The following is a 24,816-nucleotide window of genomic DNA, read 5'->3' as shown; positions in this document are numbered from 1 at the left end:
GCACTGGGCCACCATGACCTGGCGCTGAGCCTCAGCATCACGAAGTGGATGCCATGCTGCCACTGGAGGTTAGCAAGACCACCGAGTGGTGGCACGGCTTTACAGGGTGGGGGGAAAGCGAGGGGAGAGTGAAACTGGGCAGGGGGAGGAGCGGTTTGTGCTTGTGAGGAGGGGGGATGGCCACTGCATCCTGAACCCTCCCCCCACCACAAGCCAGGTGGCCCAACATGGGCCTCCTCAACTATGCATCCATGCACTTGGATGGGCACAGATTCAAGGAGACCCATTGCTGCTGGCTCTGTCTGCCTGGAGGAAGGGAGCAAATGCTCTCTTCCCCCAAGGATATTCTGGCAGTAGCCACAGCACCCGCAGGATCCAGCAGTTGCCATTTTGGCTTCTAACAATCTCCAAATCTCCTAACAATCTGTTTAACAGCCCAATCCTTACTCCCCATGTAGTGCTGTGCAGTGCAAAAGCATCTTCCAGCAAAAGGCAACATGCCAGTGATGGGGGGAGAGACCCAAAAGATATAAGCCAGGCTACGAGAGAAATTAAAGCACAAAAAGTTTAGTGTAGTGACCTGTGAACCTGATAATCCTGGTTTCTAATCTTACTTCTGTTCTCAGCTCACCAGAGTTGCAATATTAGCATACTTGCAAGCTAATAACTGCCCTGTCCACAGTAAATCCCTGTGTGGCGATGCAGTGGTGCCAGTGTGGCATACGCTGAATCCCGTGAGGAGTTTTGACCTCTGGAGGCTTTCTCAGGGTTAGGGAACATTTATTCCCTTACTTGGGGTAAACCCATGCTGGGCCACCAGGTTTACTCAGACCTGCATCAGCGTTATCGCTGGCACAAGTCCACATGGACCCAGTTCAGGGAATTGATTCCAGGAAGATTAGGATTTGGTGGACACCACCGCCACCAAATTTGTCACCTTCCCAGTCCCAGTCCACTCCCCTCCCATCCTGTTCTGCTCATCCCTGTCTCCATTCCACCCCCTGCATGGTATTCTGAGTTCATCGGTCTGTGGAGCCAGCTGCCCACTGCTTGCAGCTTTGGTGAGGCAGCGTACTCCATTTTGTCACTTTTTGTGAGAGCTGGAAATGCACCTTACACTACTGGAATGCTCATTCTGGCTGCATACAATACCAATAGGATTGGGCCATAACTCTCCAATTGAAATCAGAGTGACTTTGCTTAACTTTGGCCAGATTGTGACCAAACATTTATGCCCTTTCTTCCTACTTTGTTTCCTCTGCAAATCTGTTTGAATCTTGACTGAGAATTCAGATACTAAAACAGGAGGCTTCAGACAAAACTCAGAGACACTGAAGCTTCATTTGAGCTGCAGACATGGCAAAATCATAATAAGACACAATATGCAAAGCCTTGTAAGGGCTCAGGATAATAAATGTCAGAAGGAGTGAATAATTCTCCGTACTCCTAAACATATGCCATGTGCCAGAAATAGTAGATCTGATTTGTTCGACTACCCTTAGCAATTGCCTGCTGACTTTGCCAAATGTAAATTGAAACCAGATGATGGACTTTGGGTGGTCTCCTTGCGGTTCAAGACATGGAACACCATTTTTTAAAATGCAGCATCAAAACGATTCAGCCAAAATGTGGCCTACTGATTACAGTACTGGGAGACCCATTTTCAAATCACATAAAACAAGAAGCTAGAGGCTGAATTTGAGAGATGAGGGTGACTTTGAGAAGAATTTGAGATGGTGGTGGTGGTCACAGAGGCTCTCATAGTGTACAATATACACTATTTTATTTTTGTCCCTCAGGTGTCTCTGATCAGACATGTTCTGAGGCATCATAGAAACCTACCTGCAAAATCTGTGAACAGTCATTAGTGGGATGAGAATGCTCATATAGATGAAAATCCTTCTATCAGACATTTGGTTCTCTGAAAAAGTGGTTGTCTTAGTTTTTTTGAAATCCTGGACAAAAGGTGATTAAGGGGGGATATGATTGGTTTGAAATTATGCACGGTGTAGAGAGACTGGGGGGAGATAACTTTTTCTCCCCGTCTCAGTACTAGGACCAGGGAACGTCCAATTAAACTGATTGGTGGGATATTTAGGATGGACAGAAGGAGGCCCTTCTATACATAGTGCATAATTGGCCTGTGGAAATCATGGCCGTAAGATGTGATCATGGGCACTGGATTGGATGCCTTTAAAATGAGGTTGGAGAAATTCATACAAATCTGAATGTGGCTGTTAGTTAAGATGACCATGTGCAAATTCCAGGTTCAGTGGTAGTCTGTCTCTAGATATTAGTTACAGGGGAGCAGTGATGGGAGAGGAGTATGTCTTTTACTTCTTGTGGGCTCCCAGAGGCGACTGGAGGGGGACATAACATGCTGCTCTGTCATCCAGGACAGTGATGTCACGATGTCACATGACATTGTGTCACATGATGTCACTTTCAGGTTATTTATGGAGGATGGGGCGCTTACTGTGGCAACTTCACGCCTTGAAGGGGAGCCTCCACTGGAGAAAGAACGGGCACAAAGCTGCCAGCACCTCCTCCATAACTAGGACAGAGCTTGAGGGACAGTCATGTGCCACCCTTGGCATAGCACCCGGGGCAGGTGCCCCTCAGGTTTTGCCCTAGTTACGGATCTGAACTGGGGGACCACTGTGGGAAAGAAGATGCTGGGCTAGATTGGTTTGATCTAGCAGAGCATTTCTCATGTTCTTGTTTCTCCATCCAAAACCAAAATAGAATCTTCTAATTATTCATGGCTTCTGTTGGCCACGTTCAACTTGTTTCAGGCTTCAATTAATCACAAAAACAAGTCAGACATTAAAGCTAGTTAGTATGTACTTGTGTTATCAGCCGTTCTGAAATACAGGTTCAGCCTTTTTATACATGGATTTTTAATACAGGGATTTGACTCAACGCGAATGGCCCCTGCAAATGAGAAAGAATGTGCTGATCCCTGGAGAAGGGGAAAAGTGCATCCCTTTAAAATCAGTTTTAAAAACTGAACAGTCCTTTAACAATAGCCTCCTTAATGAGAGAGAGGGGGGGCAGCAGGCTAACAATCCATCAATCCTTCTCTCTCCTGCAGACCCCCCCCTTCCCCCAGCATGTGAAAGAAAGGTGATCATTTTGCATTGGTGAAGAGAGGGGCTGAGTGAAGTGCTGATGGATTGTCTTCTTAATGACTCTTATCTTAGAGTCAAAAGGTCAGCAAGGCTGTTTTTCAATCACGGGAGCAAAGAAACTTTGTTTTTTTAAATTGATTTGCTATAGTGCGTTTTTTTAAATCCAGGTGAGTGCTTGGAACAGAACCCACGGGAATAATTAGTCTGAACCTGTAATTCTTCACTTATTTCAGTTATCAACAAAAACTTCACAAGAAGTTACCCCTGAGGCAAAACAATTCTTTAGACCAGGGGTGCTCACACTTTTTTGGCTCGAGAGCTACTTTGAAACCCAGCAAGGCCCGGAGATCTATCAGAGTTTTTTTACAATGTTCGCGCCATCATAACATATAACATTTATGTGTACAATGTATGTTGGTGTACCTTGAGCCCCACTGAGTATAACAGGACTTACTCCTGAGTAGACATGCCTAGGATTAGGCTGTGAGGCTGCAATCCTAGCCACACTTACCTGGGAGTAAGCCCCATTGAGTACAATGGGCCTTACTCCCGGCGTTTCCTCCCAGAGGCACCTGAAGGGGGGGGGGTCGGCACTCCGCGATCTACTCATTTTGCCTCGCGATCTACCGGTAGATCGCGATCCACCTATTGAGCACCCCTGCTTTAGACCCTATGGACTAATACAGTCCATTATAGGAGCTATATGTGGATAAGGAAACCGGATTTCTTGACGTGCTAAATGACTGTGGCTTAGATCAGCTAGTCACGGAGCCCACCAGAGGACAGGTGACTCTGGATTTAATTTTGTGCGGTACGCAGGACCTGGTTAGAGATGTAAACGTTACTGAGCCATTGGGGAACAGTGATCATGCTGCGATCCGTTTTGACGTGCACGTTGGGGGAAGAATACCAGGCAAATCTCTCACAAAAACCCTTGACTTCCGACGGGTGGACTTCCCTCAAATGAGGAGGCTGGTTAGAAGGAGGTTGAAAGGGAGGGTAAAAAGAGTCCAGTCTCTCCAGAGTGCATGGAGGTTGCTTAAAACAACAGTAATAGAGGCCCAGCAGAGGTGTATACCTCAAAGAAAGAAGGGTTCCGCTAAATCCAGGAGAGTGCCCGCATGGCTAACCAGCCAAGTTAGAGAGGCTGTGAAGGGCAAGGAAGCTTCCTTCCGTAAATGGAAGTCTTGCCCTAATGAAGAGAATAAAAAGGAACATAAACTGTGGCAAAAGAAATGTAAGAAGGTGATAGGGGAGGCCAAGCGAGACTATGAGGAACGCATGGCCAGCAACATTAAGGGGAATAATAAAAGCTTCTTCAAATATGTTAGAAGCAGGAAACCCGCCAGAGAAGCGGTTGGCCCTCTGGATGGTGAGGGAGGGAAAGGGGAGATAAAAGGAGACTTAGAGATGGCAGAGAAATTAAATGAGTTATTTGCATCTGTCTTCACGGCAGAAGACCTCGGGCAGATACCGCTGCCCGAACGGCCCCTCCTAACCAAGGAGTTAAGTCAGATAGAGGTTAAAAGAGAAGATGTTTTAGACCTCATTGATAAATTAAAGATCAATAAGTCACCGGGCCCTGATGGCATCCACCCAAGGGTTATTAAGGAATTGAAGAATGAAGTTGCAGATCTCTTGGCTAAGGTATGCAACTTGTCCCTCAAAACGGCCACGGTGCCAGAAGATTGGAGGATAGCAAATGTCACGCCTATTTTTAAAAAGGGAAAGAGGGGGGACCCGGGAAACTATAGGCCGGTCAGCCTAACATCCATACCGGGTAAGATGGTGGAATGCCTCATCAAAGATAGGATCTCAAAACACATAGACGAACAGGCCTTGCTGAGGGAGAGTCAGCATGGCTTCTGTAAGGGTAAGTCTTGCCTCACAAACCTTATAGAATTCTTTGAAAAGGTCAACAGGCATGTGGATGCGGGAGAACCCGTGGACATTATATATCTGGACTTTCAGAAGGCGTTTGACACGGTCCCTCACCAAAGGCTACTGAAAAAACTCCACAGTCAGGGAATTAGAGGACAGGTCCTCTCGTGGATTGAGAACTGGTTGGAGGCCAGGAAGCAGAGAGTGGGTGTAAATGGGCAATTTTCACAATGGAGAGAGGTGAAAAGCGGTGTGCCCCAAGGATCTGTCCTGGGACCGGTGCTTTTCAACCTCTTCATAAATGACCTGGAGACAGGGTTGAGCAGTGAAGTGGCTAAGTTTGCAGACGACACCAAACTTTTCCGAGTGGTAAAGACCAGAAGTGATTGTGAGGAGCTCCAGCAGGATCTCTCCAGACTGGCAGAATGGGCAGCAAAATGGCAGATGCGCTTCAATGTCAGTAAGTGTAAAGTCATGCACATTGGGGCAAAAAATCAAAACTTCACATATAGGCTGATGGGTTCTGAGCTGTCTGTGACAGATCAGGAGAGAGATCTTGGGGTGGTGGTGGACAGGTCGATGAAAGTGTCGACCCAATGTGCGGCGGCAGTGAAGAAGGCCAATTCTATGCTTGGGATCATTAGGAAGGGTATTGAAAACAAAACGGTTAGTATTATAATGCCGTTGTACAAATCGATGGTAAGGCCACACCTGGAGTATTGTGTCCAGTTCTGGTCGCCGCATCTCAAAAAAGACATAGTGGAAATGGAAAAGGTGCAAAAGAGAGCGACTAAGATGATTACGGGGCTGGGGCACCTTCCTTATGAGGAAAGGCTACGGCGTTTGGGCCTCTTCAGCCTAGAAAAGAGACGCTTGAGGGGGGACATGATTGAGACATACAAAATTATGCAGGGGATGGACAGAGTGGATAGGGAGATGCTCTTTACACTCTCACATAATACCAGAACCAGGGGACATCCACTAAAATTGAGTGTTGGGCGGGTTAGGACAGACAAAAGAAAATATTTCTTTACTCAGCGAGTGGTCGGTCTGTGGAACTCCTTGCCACAGGATGTGGTGCTGGCGTCTAGCCTAGACGCCTTTAAAAGGGGATTGGACGAGTTTCTGGAGGAAAAATCCATTATGGGGTACAAGCCATGATGTGTATGCGCAACCTCCTGATTTTAGGAATGGGTTAAGTCAGAATGCCAGATGTAGGGGAGGGCACCAGGATGAGGTCTCTTGTTATCTGGTGTGCTCCCTGGGGCATTTGGTGGGCCGCTGTGAGATACAGGAAGCTGGACTAGATGGGCCTATGGCCTGATCCAGTGGGGCTGTTCTTATGTTCTTAAGTGATGAACGTGTCCGTGCTCAGCTCATACATCCTGTAGCTGCCTCCCCTCATCACGTGTCCATTCTTTTGGCTGTAACTTCCTTGGCTGTGTTTATCATTTGCTGTTTCCATTGGACAAATACACATCCCTTTTTAGTTTGTAATATTTAGTTATTATTTATGAATAAATCTTCGGTTCTTTACAGAACCTCCCATTTACCCCTCTCTCCACGTGTTGGTATTCAGAGACTCTCACAAGGCAATATTCTTTTCTCATATGCAGTTCTAACTTACCCAGAGGAGACCTCCAGCACTAACCCCCACCCCGGATGCAATGTGAGCTGTTTCCACGTAGCTGGGTTGGCAGGGGGGATGCATAGGATTGGGCTGTTAGTGTTTGTGCAGTGATTTTAAGTGTTCAAAACACTTCACATGAATGATCTTTTAATCCTTACAACAATCCTATGTGGTAAGCAAGTGCTATTAACCACAGATTGTAGCTGAGAGGGAGTTGCTTGCCTAAAAGCCACCTAGTCTTTACTGGCACAGGTAGGGTTAGAATCTGGCTTGTGGCTGGGATGAAAGTTGATCCAGGAAAATACTGTCTCAGTCTACAATCCTATGCATACTTACACCCAATCCTGAGCTGCCCATGGCACAGAGGAGCAGCTGCACCAAAATGGTGACTGCTGCATCCTGAGCAAGCCGAGCAGCTACCGCTGGCTCCTTGGGGGAAAGAGACATTTATTCCCTTCCCCTGAGTAAGGGAACAGGCCCTGAAGTTGGGCTACTCAAATCTGAGCTGGCTGTTTAGCCAGCACAGAGTTGAGAGGCCCCATGTTGGACTGGGAGGCCCAGTGCGGGGTTCTGGATCCAGCGGAGCAGAGCAGATCAAAGGATCACCAGTCATTTATATGGTGTTGTTCTTGTAGCAATGAAGCATATGACACTCATTGCTGAATCCATAATTTGAAAGATTTCAGGCACCTGGAGAACAGAATTGTTCGAGCATTCAAGTTTGTGTGAGGGAAGACAAAATTGTCATTTTGGGCAGGGTCAAACCCTTGCCCTGAGGACATTTCATTGGGAAGCCTGAGGTGTGGTAAGAAGAGAAATGGAACCTATGGTCAAATCAGAATGTATTGTGTTTATGGGTTTTTAAAAAACTTTAAAATAAAAGAGCAACCTGGGAGTGTGATCCAAATCAGGACCATGATACAAGGACGGAGGGTGACCATTTCACTTCACAGCAGGTTGTTATTTGTCCCGGAAGCTAAACTGACATTTGTGCCCATAGCAATTTCCCTCCTACAGCAAATGGCAGCTTCAGGATGTGGCACAGGGAGAAAAGAGTTTTTAAAACCCTCTTCTCTGCCACATTCCCAGTCTGGATGTACCCATGACATGTTTGGCCCTAAGGGGTGGCCGGACCCAGTACTATAGCTAGAGGGGGGCAAAATGGTAAGTATTGCAGGTGCCGCAATGCTCCTTGTAATTGGCCCCTCCCACTCACCATTCAAGCCATTCTGGGTAGTGACAGCAATGCGCAGGTGTTCACCAAACCAAACAACATCTCCTGCACATGGTCTTCGCTGCCCGGAATGGCTCTGATGGTTAGTAGGAGGGGCCTCTTACATGGTGCATTGCGGCACCTGCAGTACTTATTCTGCCCCACCCCCAGCTACTCTACTGGCTGGACCTGAGCAACGGAAAAATGCTTGGAGGGAACAATGTGCGCATGGAGCCAAAGTTGACACTGATATAAATAGACAGCAATCAGCTCATGTGAAGTTTCTTGTGTACATGAGAAAACTGCTCCGATTGGTGTCACAGTGCATGAGTTTATCACTCTTGTGAAGGACATCAGTGGTGAAGTTGTGACTGCAAGCCAATAACATTCCATTAGCCAAGTATAGCAGCCAATCACAGCTGCCACAGAATCTCGTTTTGCTTCCTATCTGGGAATGCAAAGTCCATGTGCATGCATGTTTGCATGCATGTATGCCCCGTGTGCATGCACATGTGCACAAGGGAAGAGGTTTAAGAAGCATTTGGCAGTCCTCAATGCATGGCTTGCTGGTGGTCTGTGATGGACTTGGTGGGTCACAGGTTTAGTTTGTTTGGCTTGAATGCAGCATAGTTCACAGTTAAAGAGCCCCGCAAAAGTTGCCCATTTACGTAACTTTTTTTTTTTTTTTACAGAACTGCCAACTTTCCAGCAAGCAATTGTAGCTGTGCATGTCACAGCAGCTTATGTGCAGACATTAGCAGGTGATAATGTTTAACTCCATTCTGTACCATGTTAGGAAAACTTCACCTGCTGATTGCTGCAGTTCGTGGTACAAGTGGAGGCCAAACTGCTTTCCTTTCTGGTCAACGGGCAAATTTCTTACAAACTCGCTTAGATATGTTTCTTACTTAGAATTGTTGATCTGCTTTCTGAATATTTGACATTCAGACCTTCATTGCTATATTTCAGCATAATATGAGCTCTCTCTCTCTCTCTCTCTCTCAGAACCTCAGGCAAGGTGTTTAAGAGGAGATTATATAGAGAGCGTCAGTGACTCAAAAAATGTGCCCATTACTGGATGTTGTTTGGTTGCATGTAGTCGTGAAGTCAGCGCTCGATCATCTGCACAGAGAAATGTCTTCCTTTTTTTACTCTGCTAGGATTTACCCTCCTCTCCTTGACCCTGAGGGGGGCTGCCTTCTGGAGTATTTGTTGACCACCATGTTCATTGGTCCAGGACCAATCTGGTGGCCTTGCTTTCCCCTTTACCTGGCCTTTGATAGGAGCCGAGGAACATTTGTCTTCTCATAAGTAAATGGGCACATGTGGCTCTGTTTTGCTTTCCATAGGGCTCTATAAATTTTCCTTGTTGGCTTGGAGGGGGGATTTTCTTCTCGAGTGTTTTTTGGGGTTTGTGTTCATCAGATTGGGACCATTCAGGTAGCATTGTGTTGCTCTCAGCCTTCCCTTCAAAGTGGACCAAGGCATGGTCACCAACTCACAAGCGAACATGCACACACAGATCAGTTTCACTTTCTAAAGGGCTCAATACATTTTCCTTGTTTGCTATCAGCTTGTCAGTTTCACGACTAACCAGCTATCAGGTCACCACTCACTAATATGTTGTGACCCAGTTTGGGGAACACTGTGCTATAGCTTAAGCAGACAGTGTGAGAAAATGTTTTAGGGTGCAATCCTAACCCCTTATGTCAGTGCTTTCCAGCAGGGCAATGCAGCTCTGAGGTAAGGGAACAACTTTTCCGTTACTTTGAGGAGGCCTCCGTGAGTGACACCCAACTGCAGGATGCAGCACAAGTCCCATGGGCACTGCTATGCCAGTGTTGGAAAGCACTGACATAAGGGGTTAGAATTGTGCCCTAAGATATCCTGGAGAAAGGCAGTACTGCAAGGGTTCCCAAACATTTCAGCACTGAGACCCACTTGCTAAAAATGACACTCTGCCAGGACTCACCTAACACTGATGGCTGGAAGTGATGTCATTAAGCAGCAAGTGACATCATTATGATGATTAATAGCTTCTGAATACAATATGCAATATACAAACATTATTTTGATAGTGAAAACCAAGCAAAATTGTTGGCAAGTAATTTTGGAAATATTAGGATGCTATAACTATTCCTAATTGGGGTGGAAAATGAAATTGGTAGAACACAGAACCCTCAATTTAGTCAAATAATAGGAAGGGGTTCTGTTAATGCTGTAAGTCAATTAAATCCATATGGACTGGTCAATGGAGCGCATGCAAAATATATACAACTAATTTTCAATGGAGCAGAAAGTGTCCATTTCTGAGGTCTGTGAAATTGACTTCTGAAATCTGTGAAATCAAAGTCTGTTAAACTGAGGGTTCACTATATCATAGTGATTGATGCTGCACCCCAACTTGGACAACGACGGAGTAAAGTCCAGTCCTTGACTGTAGCAAAGAATAACAGGGCAATTTTGACAAATTTTATTTTCCGAAAAACAACAACAAGCAACACACTATCTACATTTCAAAGGAACACTACAGAAATAGCAGGAATTTTTCAAACATCAATTATTCAATGCAAACAAGGGACAAAACTTTTGTTGCCCAACTGAGCAAAAAACCAATTTTTAACACTCTAAAGCTGTATAAGATTACTCCCCTGTGTGGGTTCTCAGGTGGCAAAGAAGATGACAGCACTGACTGAAGGGCATTCCACACTCCTGGCACTTGTAGGGTTTCTCCCGTGTGGGTTCTCTGGTGGCTAATAAGATTACTGCTTTGATGAAAGGTCATTCCACACTGCTGACACTTATAGGGTTTCTCCCCTGTGTGCATTCTATGATGACTAATGAGATTTCCACTCTGACTGAAGGTCATTCCACACTCCTGGCACTTGTAGGGTTTCTCCCCTGTGTGGGTTCTCTGGTGGCGAATAAGACTACTAATCTGACTGAAGGTCATTCCACACTCCTGGCACTTGTAGAGTTTTTCCCCTGTGTGGGTTCTCTGGTGGCTAATAAGACTACTAATCTGACTGAAGGTCATTCCACACTCCTGGCACTTGTAGGGTTTCTCCCCTGTGTGGGTTCTCTGGTGGTTCTTAAGTACATTATGCAACATGAAGGTCTTTTTGCACTATTGGCACTTATAGGGCTTCCCCCCTGTGTGGGCTTTTCGCTGTGAAGGCTGAATCTGCTCCTTCTCTCTTCTAATTTGGTCCGAAACCGATGCTGTTGAAATAAAAAAAGAAAAGCAGTAAGACCAAAGGAAGAAACTGAAGCGTTTGGGGAAGTGTGATGTCCGTGACTCCAGGTGCCCCAGAGTCAGGAGAGAGCCAAGTGTTTAACAGGGATCTGTGAAGCATGGCCTGCCCTTCCAAGTTTCCCCCTCATCACTGGGATAAGGATCCAGACCAGGCAGCAGATGGCAATGAAGACAGAGCCCTCAGTCTTGCATCTTGTCACTACCACCTCCTAACTCCTTATACTGGGGTTTCTCATACAGGCATATGTTGTCCTGTCCCCTTTCCAGCCCAGAACCCACCTCGCTACTGCCCCTTTTACCCAGGCATCCAGGAATTCTGCCTTGGCAGAGGCTTAAGTAGTGTATGACCCTCTTGTGGCCCAGCTATGGGCAACAGTGTGACCTCAAGACACAACCAGTCAGGGGCCGGCATTTCCATTGGAGCAGTGCAGAACTGGGTGGCATGGCTGGGGCGCAGTGCCCTCCCCCAATCATGCTGCTCGGGAGCACTTGCACCCGCTGACCCCCAACGTACACCACTGATTGGGGCTATCCTCTTCATCGAGAGACCCAGATCTGGGCTGGCCAGAAGGGGAGGATGTTGTTTCATCAGGCATAGCAGCAGCCATGCCCAGGCCATGCAACCTGGCCACCTTCTCTCCTTGGCAACATCCAATGGAGCAGAGGTTCCTGGGGCTTTGATCAATGGAAGGGTCAAAAGATCCTCCTTACATACAAAGATCACATGTTCATAATTCTCCATCATGATGGCCTCATACATGCGCCTTTGACACGGACTCAGGAGAGCCCACTCTTCGCTGCTGAAATACACAGCTATCTCTGTGAATGAAATCAGACCCTAAAAGGAAACGGAGAAACGTTTTATTAGCCCTTCAATCTAGCCCAGCCATTTTCAACCACTGTGCCGTGGCACACTGATGTGCCACAGATGGTCTGCAGCTGTACTGTAGGAGTTTGGGGGAGGATCATTTGTTAGTAGGGCCAGTGGGAAATGCAAGCCCCTGCTCTCAGCACAGTGTGGCTTGTCAATTCTCAAAAAACTGATGGGATGCCTTGACAATTTTAAAGCTGTATCAGTGTGCCACGAGAGGAAAAGTTTGAAAATTGCTGGTCTAGGCCATGACTGCAATCCACAGAGAGAACTGTATTCCAGTTTCAATGCGAGGATTCCTAAATTTGGAAACAAATTCTCACCCACGTTCCCTCTCTACTTTGCCTTTCCATCTTTTGGGCTTCCAGCTCCATTGAGGACTCCCAAGTTTCCTGAAAGGAGGCTCAAAGGATCCTTTTCTTCCATTCCAGCTTCCAAACTGACACTACAGTCCTATGCACATAAGCCCAGAAGTGAGCCCCAGTGCTCCAACGGGGCGCACTCCCAGGAAAGCATAGCCAGGACTGAGAACTTTGTGCACTGTGTAGCTGCTTTCACACATTCTAATCCCCATCACTTTTCCCCAGATCAAAAACGTTATGTCACTTCCTGCTGCTCCTGCTGCAGCAGAAGCTTGTCCAGGTGGGTATCCGCCCACTCAGGCCCCTGCACTTTTTAAAAACACATGTAACATGTGCACACAAGGGGGAAAGCAATGGTTGAAGATAATGGACGTTCTATGTACTTTGGCATGAATTAAGGTGTTTCAAAGTTACTGAAAGTGCTTAAGAACCAAAATGGGGTTTCAGCCGGGACTCACTATTCTGATTCACGCACCCTTAAACTATACAGGGGGACTCCTACCATCAAGATGCACACACAATGGAGTGCCAAGGAAATTAGCCAGAAGGAGGTGAAAAGGAAAGGGGAAGAGAGAGAAACTCCTCTGAAGAGAAGTGCAGAGATGGGAAAATACAGGGGAAGAAGGGATGTAGGTAGATTAGCTGGGCTTTTCAGTGGAACCCTGGAGAAGGAAGGGAAGGAAGGAAGTAAGGGAAGTCTTTAGGTTCCAGGGAAAGGAGAAGGGGGGGGGGGTTAGTAGGAAGGAAACAAGTATATAGTCCAGTCCAGACTGAGACCAAAAGGCTGCGGCTGGGAACATTACAGGAGAAGCCCAAGGTGCAAATTCCCCTTACCTGGCCTGAATGAGCAGCCATTTCTGTTCCCAAACAGGGTTTGGTTTGCTTCAATTCCGTTTCTCTGCTATCTGTCAGGAAGAGAAAGGAGACCTGGTTGAGTTTTGTAAACTTGTATGCTTGCTTCAGGTACCTGCTTGAATTCCTTTCCACTGTTTGAGATGATGACTGCAGGGGGAGATTGGGCCGATTCACAGAGGAGCTTCATGACTATTCATCCTGATCAGTGGTTTACCACGGTCATTTGGCACCCAGGGGCCATACATGTTTGGAATCCCCCCATGACAAAATTATTTTTGGAAATAGTCATGACATGAAATGAATAACTATAATGCCAGAGAAGAAATGCAGACAGTGAATAATTTGTAACAGTGAACTTTGTATATATGTAATATATATAAATACTAACTTTTAAAGTTTGTAATTTATATTTGTATATTTATATATAATTTGTTACTTTGCATATACAGGTCATCCCTCGTTATCCACTGGGGTTCCGTTCCAGAACCCCTGGATAAAAAAAAAAATTCGTAGATTAAAAAAGTGGAAAAATAGATTTAAAGACCCACTTCCAGGTTTCTTGCCCTTCCATTGCTCATAATGGAATAAGGTCATGCCTTGACATCTGCCAGGGGTTTGATTCTGGGACTCCCTGCTGATACCATAAAAATCTGTTAAATAAAAGCAGTTTTAAAAAATTAAAAAGTGCGTCCCTTTACAATTGTGGTTGAAAAACAGCTTTTCTTACTGTTGCAGAGAGGCAGTCAGCAATTAGAAATGCAAAGGACCCCCTACCTTTGCCTGGCTCAGCTGAATAATGGAATGATTGCTTGCATGACATGATCCTCGGATAAGTGAGGAGTTTAAACTTGGGGGGTGTCTGACTATAGTTTTGTCTGATTTTACCTGAGGCCAGATTCTGAAAAATAACCTACCAGTAATTGTTACCTAAGAACTGTACAGTCTCTAATTTATTAAAAAATATAGTAAAAGATCATAAGATATATTTTTATTCATTAACTTTTTAAATTCTGGTCTTCACAACCTTTTTGTAAACACTGTCAGAATAAGTGCATTCAGGGTGAGCAAATGCAATGGAGGACAGAGTTCCCTTTAATCAATCAAGAGGGAATTTTGGCAGGGGCAGCTTTTCATGTTGAGCTGAATGCACTGATGCACTGAAGATGTGATGGGGCACCACAGCCCATGGGAAAGGCTCGTGTACACCTGTTTCCAGTACTGGCACCAACCAGAGCATCCTTTGGGTAGCAAAAGGAGAGGGAGAAAGTGAGGAGGGAAGAGAAGGAGAGGAGAGCAAAAATTGAGGGAGGTGATGTGCAGAGAGCGAGCAAAATTAGGGAGAGGGTGTGATTCTGCTGGGGAGAGAGGTGGGGACTAGTAAAGGAGAGAGCGAAGGAAGCTGACCAGAGCTCTCTTGCTTGCATGCTCCCTCTCCCCCGCCCCTCACTTAAAGTTAATGCATGGTGAGGGGGAAATTCTCTGTCCTGGGCTCCCCTCCCCATGTGCACTCCAATCCTCTCCAAAGCCGGGTGTATTAAAGTGTGAGGATTTTCCAAATGGATTTTCCATCCTGCCATTTTGCTGCCATCTCCTTTCCAGCAGGCGCCCAGTAGCTGGGTAGATGGAATGCCAAGCTTCCCCTCCCCCCCAGCACTGACCCAGAATACAGGTATGCATGGGAGAGTTGGAGATGCCTGAGAGAGCCGTCACTGAGTAAACTCCCTCCTCCATGCGCACCAAAGGGAACTCGCTCCCCAGATGGAGCCAGTTTCAAGAAGCTTGTACTGCAGCAGAGGCAGGAGGGCAGAGGCAGGCACAGGGCAGGAGGAGGGATGTCTGGCTGGTCATGGGGAGGGTGGAGGATGAAGTAAGCATGCCCAGGAGGTGGGCAAGACCTCTGCCTTGACTGCCTCTTTGCTGGCCACCCTGATGCCCCACATGCTTCCTCTGACCTTCAGCCCACTGCCCTCGCTGACCCCTCCTGGTCCCGTTTGCAGCACGCAGGAGAGCGGCGTTGGCGTGACCTCACAGATCAGGTGATGGGATGATCTAAATTTGATTTGTTGGAAGAAATTTCTCGCCTTGTAGGCGAGTATCTACGGTTTTCTGATAAGCATGCTTCTCTTGCTGGCGGTGCAGCCAGCACTAGCCAAATCATGGCTGCAGCTGGGGTCACCCCCAATTCCACTGCCATCTTGGGATCTCAGAAACCCCCCTGCAGCTTGGCACCTGGGGTTTCCCCCCAGCCACCCTCTTCGTACACCACTTCATACACTGTTTCTGATGGCTAGAAGCTAACTATCTTTAGCTAGAAGCTAACTAACATTAGTCCTGATGGCTAGAAGCCATCTTCACATATAGGCTGTGTTCATTTTTCTGCTTCCAATGTTAGAAGCGCTAGAGAGCTCTCCCCCTCTTCTAGCATGCTTAGGTCGCGTTTGTCTTTCATCTTCTATCACAGCTCCAAGCTAGTTGTTTCTCTTTGGAGCTCAAGGCTAGAAAACAAGGTGCCTCCGTGCCTTGAGTTCCAATGGCAGAAACACGCTGGTCTCCAGACATTAGGTAAGGAATGGCGCCTCCATGCACTTGACTTCAATAATTGGATGCCATTTTGTTTTTTGTAAACAGAATTGCGAAAGAAGCATGCTATCAGCTGTATTCTAACCCATTGGTTTTCAAACTGTGGGTCTGTGGCTCACCAGTGGGTCACGACCCATTTATTGGTGGCTTGCGAAACTGACAGGGTAGATTAGGCCCTGTGCATCAGGTGTCAAACAAGCTGCTACTTGGGGGGAGGGCTGCTTACTCTCCATTACAGCCCTAGAGGCTTGAGCGGCTGGGAAAGTGACACTTTTTTTAAGGTGGGTCCCGATGCTAAAAAGTTTGAGATCCACAGTGTTAAATCTAACTGGATGATGATGGCAGCTGCAGTTCTGGCTGGGAGGATGGTTGGGGAGGGAGCTTTGCCTGTCTGCACCAACATGGGGGGGTTGGGTTGGGTTCCAGCAATGCCCCTGACATCGGGCTCATGAGATCCGATGGCTTAATAGGTCAGGAGAGTTGGAGGGGTGGCAATCTTGGTGGGGGGGGGGGGAATGAGGCTGCATTAGGTCCTCAATTTCAACCAGGCTGTGGGGCTGCCAGTCCAACCCAGACCTCCCTTCCCAGGTGCTAAAGGAAAGACCAGCAGGACCTTCTTTCCTGGGCTTCCCCAGCACAGCCTCCACAATCACTGAGCCACATAGCCCAACCCCCTGCAACCAGGAACCTGCCACCCCATCCCTGGCTGGGCCTTCTGCACCCACCTGCTCCCAGGCTTTCCTTCCCTCCCTGGCTCAGGCCTCCTGACTCCCTCCTTTCCCAGTCCCCCAGCAAGGCCTTCTCCCTTCCAGGGTCAGAGTCCAGGTCACAGCAGGCCTTACTGGGAAATGCAGTTCATGCAGCCAACAGACCCACAAACTGCATTAACAAATCTCTCTCTCTCTCTCTCTCTCTCTCTCACACACACACACACACACACACACACACAAGAAGGCTAGGACAAAATCTTCTCCCTGATAGAGTGAGCCCATGCCTGAATCCAGGGGAAGCTGTTGTGTCAGGCAGTGGGGCTGGGGGAGGCAGTGACCTGCTCTGTACCCCATGCCTAATCGCCACCTCCACTGACCCACAGCCTGCCTGCCTGCTTTGCCTTGGTAGCAGGGACAACCCTCCTCCTTCTCCAGGACTTCTTACTGTGAATGAACTTTAGGGCTCTGATAGGGTTGCATCTCCCCTTTTTCTGTTACCCAGCTTCTTATTCTAAACAGGCTGGTGGAAGGATTTCCACTTCCACTCCCAGCATCCTTCCATCCAGCCTCTTCTGCAGTGGGCACTAGAGAAGGAGGAAGGAGGAAGGTGGTAGTAAGGGGGGATTTAGAGACATTGATATGCATGCTTTAAAAAAGGGTATAAAATGTGGGTGCGGCGACAGGGCAGCAGTTTGATTTGGGCTGTTGCACTGGTTTTTCACGTTCAGCAATTTATCCATCCCATGAGTCTGTTGATTGTATGTCTTGGCTGTCAGATTGGTAAGGCTGTACTGTCTCTCATTTAGTTCGAATCCAGAGCAAACCGACCCGCTCCGAGACGGAGTGCGCAGGTATCTTCAGCTCCCATCTGACCGGACTGTGCTGATACTCCATGCAAAAGTTGCTCAGAAATCGTATGGCAATGAGAAAAGGTAAGAAATCACTTTGGATATCCTGTTAAAACCTGGGTACCACAGGAGGCCCCACAGTGGAAAAATTAACCGTGAGTTTGTGTGTGTGTTCCTCTGCTCCCCTACCTTACTCTGCCTTTTTAACTAATTTCCTTATGATCATCTTATGCTTATCTAATGAGATGAGTGGATGATGATATTAAGATCAGCCATTCATCTTTCTCCCCTGCACCCCAAACCCTTACACATTGCCATCTATGATAGAAAGCTTCTCTGGGCAACTCTGCCATGACACAAAATGGTAAATTGGGGTTTTTGTGGCTTTGGCAGGAAAATTCAATTAAGAACTGGCTCTAAAACTTGCCGGTTAAAGTTTAAATTAATCAGAGTACAATTTGTTCCCCTTGACTGAAGAGGTTTCAGGACTCTATTCTGTAATTTAAGATGCTCAAGAATATGGTTATGGCACAGCAGTATAAAAACCACCCATTCTGGTGTTTTTACTGCTAACATTTTACAGCAGACCAATGCAGCATGAATCTCACCCATTCACGTGAGTTTAAAGACAGTGGAAACCCAAATAAAACACAGGAAAACATGTTTCCAAACCTTTAGACCTCAGTTTATTAGTGTTGGTCTAAGGATCTGGCTGTGAATGTAAACTCTGTTCTCAACCTGTTGAAACTTCCACATTCCAGGCTCAAAAAGGCACAGGGATAAGTTCTCACTCTACTCCAGCAGGGAAGAAATGAAAGCTTATTTCCCTATATAACCATCTTCTTCTATGGGGCAGAGTTGGCGTCTTTGGTTAGCAGAGCCCCTTATAGATGTGGCTTCTTCATGCAGACGTCTGGAGCCATGAGCATGGATGTTGTAGCAGGAGGCAACCATACCTGTGGATGGTGCTAGAAGTAATTGGGTTTGAGTCTGAAGGAAGTATCAGCACAAGGGTGAAGATCCCTGGTGCAGAAACCCTTGCTAATGTCACTACTCAATCTGAAAGCACCTGTTGTCTGCCCCTTTGCACTCCCCGGAGGATGAGTTTGGGCATGTGCTTAAAGATAGGAGAAATCAATACAAGTTTCCATGACAGAAGCATTACACAGCATTGAACCAGTTGACTGATAGAATCCATAGGACCTGAGTTCTAAACTCAGCCATGAAAAAATGGATTGACCTTGAACAAGTCACTCTTTGGTATCAGTTTTCTGTCTGTAAAATGGGGGGAAAATAATAACCTACCTCCCACCGACACCAGTGGGAGCTGGCCTCACAGGGGAAATAGCAGCCACAGGAATGGGGAGAGGCCTATCCAGATCAGACACAGCTGTGACTTGACTGCTTCCCCGGACTAATTTATTCCCGATTGGCCCAATGATATTGGTTAGATTTTGCTTTGTTTTGGTTTATGTTTCACTATGTAATGTTAAAACTAATGTTTTATAGTCCAATCCTGAGCTGCCTGGCGTGCAGGTCTGCCACGGTGCCAAAATGGCTGCTGTGGCATCCTGAGCACACTGGGCAGCTGGCGGTGACTCCTCAGGGGAAGGGGACATTCCTGAGCTCCGCTCCTGCCCCTCCCCTCCCCATCATGCGTTCCCCCGCCTTCCACCCACCCTGGAACACCTCCTCCCCACTTTCCCCCTCCCCGACTTACCTCTCTGCCACCAGGTGCCGAGTGAGCATCAGCTGGCGGACCACCAACCTCCAACTGGTGCTGTCCCAGCGTGGGCTCACAATGGGCTCACACTGGGCACTGGGCCGGCACTAATGCCTGCAAATGTACCTTACAGCACATTTGTGTCAGTACGCACTGGCAGTCAGCTGGCACGCACTGCTCTGCATAGGCTCTTAATGCCTTGTTTGATGCTTTGCTTTTTACCTGTTGTGATATGTTGTACTTTATTATAAAGCTTTGTAAGCTGCCCTGGGTGTTTGCTTCAGCATGGGAAAGGCAGGATATAAATTTCTTCAATCAATCAATCAATCAATCAATCAATCAATCAATCAATCAAGACTACAACGGGGCAAATGGTTAAATTCTTCCTTAGCCCTCCCAGCTGGTATTACGGGGAAAAGCAAGAAAGACAGAAGTCAGGTATTAAATATCTCCTCTAGCTTTGCCTCATTAAAAGAGTGATAGTATCAAGATTGGGGTGCAGAAGGCTATAAAAAGAAGGGGTGGGGAGATCCGCATTCATCACTCCGTGTATGGATGAGCAATCCCTTCTACCATATGTCTTTATGTGAGTGGGTGCGGGCGTGTATAATTTGCTATGTGAAGCACATGCTACACATGTGGACAAGATTCTCTGATCTTTATAATGGAGGCATCATCATCCATCATCATCATTACTATTAAATAATGTGGTGATGGCCACTAGTCTGGTTGGCTTTAAAGGGGATTGCTGCTAGTCAAGATGGATATGTTCTACCTCCCGGTTCATTTGGCAGTCTGTCTCTCAGTTACTAGTGGGAGAGGAGTGTGCCTTTATCCAGAGGTGTATCTAGGATGTGGCAAGTGGGGGCAACTGCCCTGGCTGCCACTTAAAGGGGAGCATTGAGTATGGACTTACCCATAGTCTACCAATGGTGCATTTCCACACCAGTGCCAATGGTGCATTTTTGCACCAGTTTCAGGGGACCTCCAAAGAGAGGTCCAAAATGCCTACAGAAAAAATTCAGGTGTTTCCATATACCTGAAACAGAGGCATTGCCATGCTGAATAAATTCACTTGGTGGGATGGACAGGGCTGGCTTCCCACCCCATGATCTCCCCTTCTCTGTTTGGACAGGGGCACAATTCCAATGATTGCCATGGGCACCATTTTCCCATTTTCATCTCTGTGGACATCTCAGAGGCAGTAGATGGGCCACTGCGGGAAACAGGATGCTTGGCTATATGGGCCTTTGACCTGATCAAGCAGAACTTTTCTTATGAATGGACTTTTGTTATGAATCAATATGCACAGTGCTGTATAACAAGTGAAGGGACAGATCCCTCCCTCTCCTTCAGAGAAATATCTCATCTCAGAAAAGCTTTCTCAGCTGAACATTTGTTCTACTAACAGCATTTTTTTTTCTTTTCAGGTTTTTCTGCCCACCACCTTGTGTGTACCTCAGTGGACCAGGCTGGAAACTAAAGCAAGATGAGATCAAAGGTATAGCTGTCATAGAAACAGGGTGGGTGCCAGTTACATGTCCTTGGCTGTGCTGAGTCCTTAAAGAGTGTGAGGAACACTGTGTATGACCAAGCCTGAATGTTCAGAACAAGCTGAAGAAGAGATGCAAGGTTTTAAGTCTCGGGTTGCCCAATTCCAGCCAAGATGGCCATTATCATGCTAAAACTGGAGCATCCATTAATAACCAAGGAGCGGTATTCAACAGATAGCACTGGTTGTTTATGGGAAAGCTTTTACTTTGGGAGTGATAAAACAATGTAAAAACAATGTTAAAACATGATCCCCCACAGCCACCTAGAACTGTTTTCCCCATTGTGCTATCCCACACCAATGCAATATATACATGAACCCCATGGATCATTCTCAACTGATTATTGCTGCCTCTCAACATGGGATGGCAATTGAGTGGGAACAATTGTAGCACCAGCCGTGCCTGCCTGGTTGCAGTATTCATCACATGCCACAGCTCCTATAGGACTCCCATGCAAGGCTGGCCAAAGCAGGGTTCAGATTTCACTGCCCTTTATATTTTCACATGCCAATGTGCATACACACACCTCATTTTTGCTGCCCTTCTTCAAAACTGACCAGGTGGGGAGGCTCCTGGAAGAGGTTCCTTTCCTAAGAACCTCCACACCCAACCTGTTTTGAAGAAGCACCAGGAGAAGGAGGAGGTAATGAGGCAGTGGCCCTGTCCCAATGGTTTTCTTTCCATGACAACCAGCAGGAAGAGGTTTGCATCAGCCCTTACCTCCTCATCTAGCACCATTGCTGAGGCATTCTTCTCTCTCAAACTTTCAGAAGTTGGCCACCAGATAAGTATGGTGGGCATGTATGAGTGTAGAACACCCCTCAATACTTGGCCATCTCCAGACAAAACAGCTGTTTTGGTCAGTTTCATGGTTGGGCCGTCCCATGGAGCTGCTCATGGGTAAGAGGACTGTTTGCTGTGTTGTCTTCCACCCTTTCTCCAAAGGGCTCCAAAGAGCAGCATATTTAGCTTCAAAACAACCCAGAGAATGGCTATATCCACACTGCTATTTACTCTGGAATTGTCATCCTTTGTTCACTGATTTTTTGCAGAGAATCTGGACAACATTGACAGTCTTTTCTGAGTTGTCCTCCCATCTTTTTTCAGATGTGATTCGTGGTGGTGTTAAAGCACTTGCAGTGCCAGTTTGTCTAGTGTGGACTAGTAAAGCGATATTGAGGCTTTTAAGGGCTGCTGTGCCTTTATTTAGAGACTTCTTGGCAATTTATGCCCCTATAATTGCTTCCTGTTCAGCAGAGACATGGCAACAGTCAACTGCCTTTGAATTGCCCTTTATGGCACAATGCTTAACCGGCTCTGCCAATGGAGCACATGCTCTGCTGGCACCAGCTGTCCCAAAAGTGCTGTAAAGCATTTTGCGACAGCATGCCTGTTAGCAGCACTGATGGGAAGGCCAAAGCCTTCCTGCAGATATGTGGAGCTACACCTGCTGGAGCAGGTGAGTGCTGCTCAGGGTGAAGATCAAGGCAGGGGACGGGTGGGGGGGAAGGAATGGCAATGGAGGTGGGGATGGGTGCATCAAGCCCAGGAGGGGGTGAGATCAGCCGTATTGGCACATGCCAAATCCTATCCCCCTTCCCAGGCCCTATCCACCAACACAAATTAACACGGACCTGTACCAGCTGGGGCTTATCCTGGGACAAGGGGATAAATGTCCCCTTATCCCGAGAAGACCTCCAACCTGCAAAATAACCCTGTGAGATATTGTGGAAGTTATGCTGCTGCTGCATTGGCGCACGGGAACTTAGGTAGGATTGGGCTTTCTAATAGCCAGAAGGTTGGTTTTAGGTCTCCTTTGAGCAAGTAGCATCATGCATACTAGCATGGTTTCATGATCCCACCCCATCTGATACTATTGTGCATGTGGCAATCAGAGTTTTGCTTAATGTCGTCCTGCCCCAATTCGGCCATCACTATGCTCTCTCACACCACACAGCTCCCTATTCATCTAGTGCCAGATACAGTCTATGCTTAGATCTCTTTTCTGTAGCCTAAAGTTGTCCCTATCCCTCTGATCTTAGCCAGAGGGCACCAGGGGGAATCAAAGGGAGATGTGTCTACTTATGGCAGAGTTGACTTTGGCCTCTGTTTCCGAGTAGGTTGAACAGATTAATCACTGCAGCTGGTACAGAGAAGTCCACCACCCCATGGGTAGCCTGAGAAAACACCACAAAGCCCAGACTAGTTGGTACTGCTAGCTAAAGGAAACATGCCCAGACCACAGGGAGAGTTTTACAGTTCTCAAGATTTGCTGATGCATCGAGGGGCAGAGGGAGATGATCACACACAAAGGCCGGTATTGCTTTAAAAAGGAGGATCTGTGCATAGTGTGTCTGTGATCTAGATACAGTCCACACCTTCTATTGAAATCAGCTTTTGAGGTGGAGGGAAAGGCTGACCTGGTCTGACCACAGTGAAACAGTTGCTTCAAGCTAAAGGCTCTTATTGCACATACAGGCTGAAAGCTCAGTTGCACTCTATGCAGGAAGTAGTGAAAGGAGAAGCATGAGCCACCCATTTTTCTTTTCATGTTTCCATTATAATGTGACAAGGAAGAATTTACAGATCTCCTATGCAGGGAAATACATGAATGTCACACACATAAGAGTGCAAAGTTCACAAACGTGTTCACATGAAGAAGCAGCTCCCAAGGCAGGTCATGGTCTTGGCTCCTGGGTTACTGCCTGATTGAGAATCCAGTGGCCTAGCTAGAGGAGGTGCAAAGCACTAAGTTCTGCGAGGAGCCTCACTGCAGCATGCAAGCAGCCCCTTCGAAGCCATTCCCGGCAGGGGGAGCAAAAGAGAGGCATTCTGGAATGGAATGCCCAGAATGGCTCAGAAGGGAAGGGAGGGGCCGCTTGCATGTTGCAGTGAAGCTCCCACAGTGCTTTGCACCCCCTCTAGCTACACCACTGGGGGAACTATCTAGGAAGCTTGTTTATGCTGCTCTCAGTTCCACGATAGAAAAAAAGTGGGGTATGAAGATTATGAAATAAGTAAGCTTCCTTACCTCCCATTTACACACTGCAGTGGAAACACAAAACAAGAAAGCAATGTGGGACTTGCAGGATTTTCTTTTGCCATGTTCTAGTATGCTAGAGTAGTAGAGAAATTGCTGTGCAGTCTCTTTCTCTTTCTTTTTGCAGCCAAAGACCTAACAGAGTGCAGTGCTAAGATATGTGGGTATATGGGACTAGACAGCATGGGCAGTAGCCATCTGGAGACCCAGAAACTGCACTTTGAGGAACAGCCAGACTCCAAGGTAAGCTGTTCCTTGGAGTGACACTGCCCTGGACTGCAAAGGGACAATATTGATACTGGATTTGGAACTGAGTTATATTTTCAATATTGGACATCTGATACAGTGCCAATCTGATTCTGATTTTGATTCTGAGTCTGTCTGCATGGATCGTTTTGGAAGCAAGCCATCTCCATGCTTAAAAGGGTATCGGGTCAACTTCCTGACATAAATATATGATGTCATTGGAACACCAAGTGATTTACCATTACCACTACTTTGCCATTCAGTAAACACCCAATATGACATCTCAGCCAACAGACAGCTGAAGTACTGGGCACGGAACAGGGTATATAAACCCCTAAGGGGATCAGTTAGAAAGCAAAAAGAGACAACACCCATCTGAGGTTATAAACTTTGGTAACTCGATGCGCAGTAGATCCTATATGGCTTAGGTCCATATTGCTCAAGAAACTAAAATGCCTTTGATTTTAGCCTCTGATCACTTGCATGTCCTTTACATTCAAGTAATGGAAACTTATAGGCAGCCTGTCCCTAGATGGGCATTCTGCCCTAAGATGAAGTCTGGTCTAGCATTATTCTACAAGCTGGCCAAAACCACTCTGATACATATGATAGACGAAATAGAAATTAGTGTGCAAAACTAATTAGGGGCCCCATTAAAGGAACCTCCCACCACGGGGAGGAGATGGCAAATTCACTACCCACGTAAACCATGGCAGCTCTCGAAAGCTTGGCTCATTACCTCAGCCCCATGAGCTGACAGAGAAAAGAGCTGACAGCTTCAAATTTTGCAGCATAGCTGCATGCCCGATAAGGGTGACTTCACACATTAAATGTTTAGCATAAAAAATAGGTAGGTAGGTTGGCAACCTTCAGTCTCAAAAGACTATGGTATAATCCTACAGCACCCGGTATTCCCA

The 24,816-nt window shown here is 46.8% G+C and overlaps 2 protein-coding genes and 1 pseudogene across 2 annotated transcripts in view; 1 reads left to right on the top strand and 2 right to left on the bottom strand.

Annotated features, from left to right (window-relative positions):
* Positions 1–24,816, top strand: part of RBPJL (recombination signal binding protein for immunoglobulin kappa J region like) — a 42,988-nt gene that overhangs the window by 4,295 nt on the left and 13,877 nt on the right. Inside the window, exons 2-4 of the mRNA XM_066623738.1 lie at positions 17,296–17,421; positions 20,491–20,561; positions 23,781–23,896. Of these exons, the coding sequence (XP_066479835.1) occupies positions 17,296–17,421; positions 20,491–20,561; positions 23,781–23,896 (313 nt within the window). The remainder of the gene's footprint in view (positions 1–17,295; positions 17,422–20,490; positions 20,562–23,780; positions 23,897–24,816) is intronic.
* On the bottom strand, positions 10,346–16,561 carry LOC136649675 (zinc finger protein 514-like). Its single transcript, XM_066626464.1, has 3 exons — positions 16,505–16,561; positions 13,179–13,249; positions 10,346–11,077 (listed from the first exon to the last, which is right to left on the bottom strand). The coding sequence occupies exon 3, from the start codon at positions 10,965–10,967 to the stop codon at positions 10,416–10,418; it is 552 nt and encodes a 183-aa protein (XP_066482561.1). The 5' UTR covers positions 10,968–11,077; positions 13,179–13,249; positions 16,505–16,561; the 3' UTR covers positions 10,346–10,415.
* LOC136650210 (5S ribosomal RNA) overlaps positions 24,793–24,816 on the bottom strand; it is a 120-nt pseudogene continuing 96 nt past the window's right edge.

The sequence above is a fragment of the Tiliqua scincoides genome, chromosome 4 (assembly GCF_035046505.1).
Source record: "Tiliqua scincoides isolate rTilSci1 chromosome 4, rTilSci1.hap2, whole genome shotgun sequence".
In the NCBI taxonomy this organism is placed as follows: domain Eukaryota; kingdom Metazoa; phylum Chordata; class Lepidosauria; order Squamata; family Scincidae; genus Tiliqua; species Tiliqua scincoides.
The sequence above is the reverse complement of the archived record's forward strand: the minus strand, read 5'-3'. Positions and strand labels throughout refer to the sequence as shown.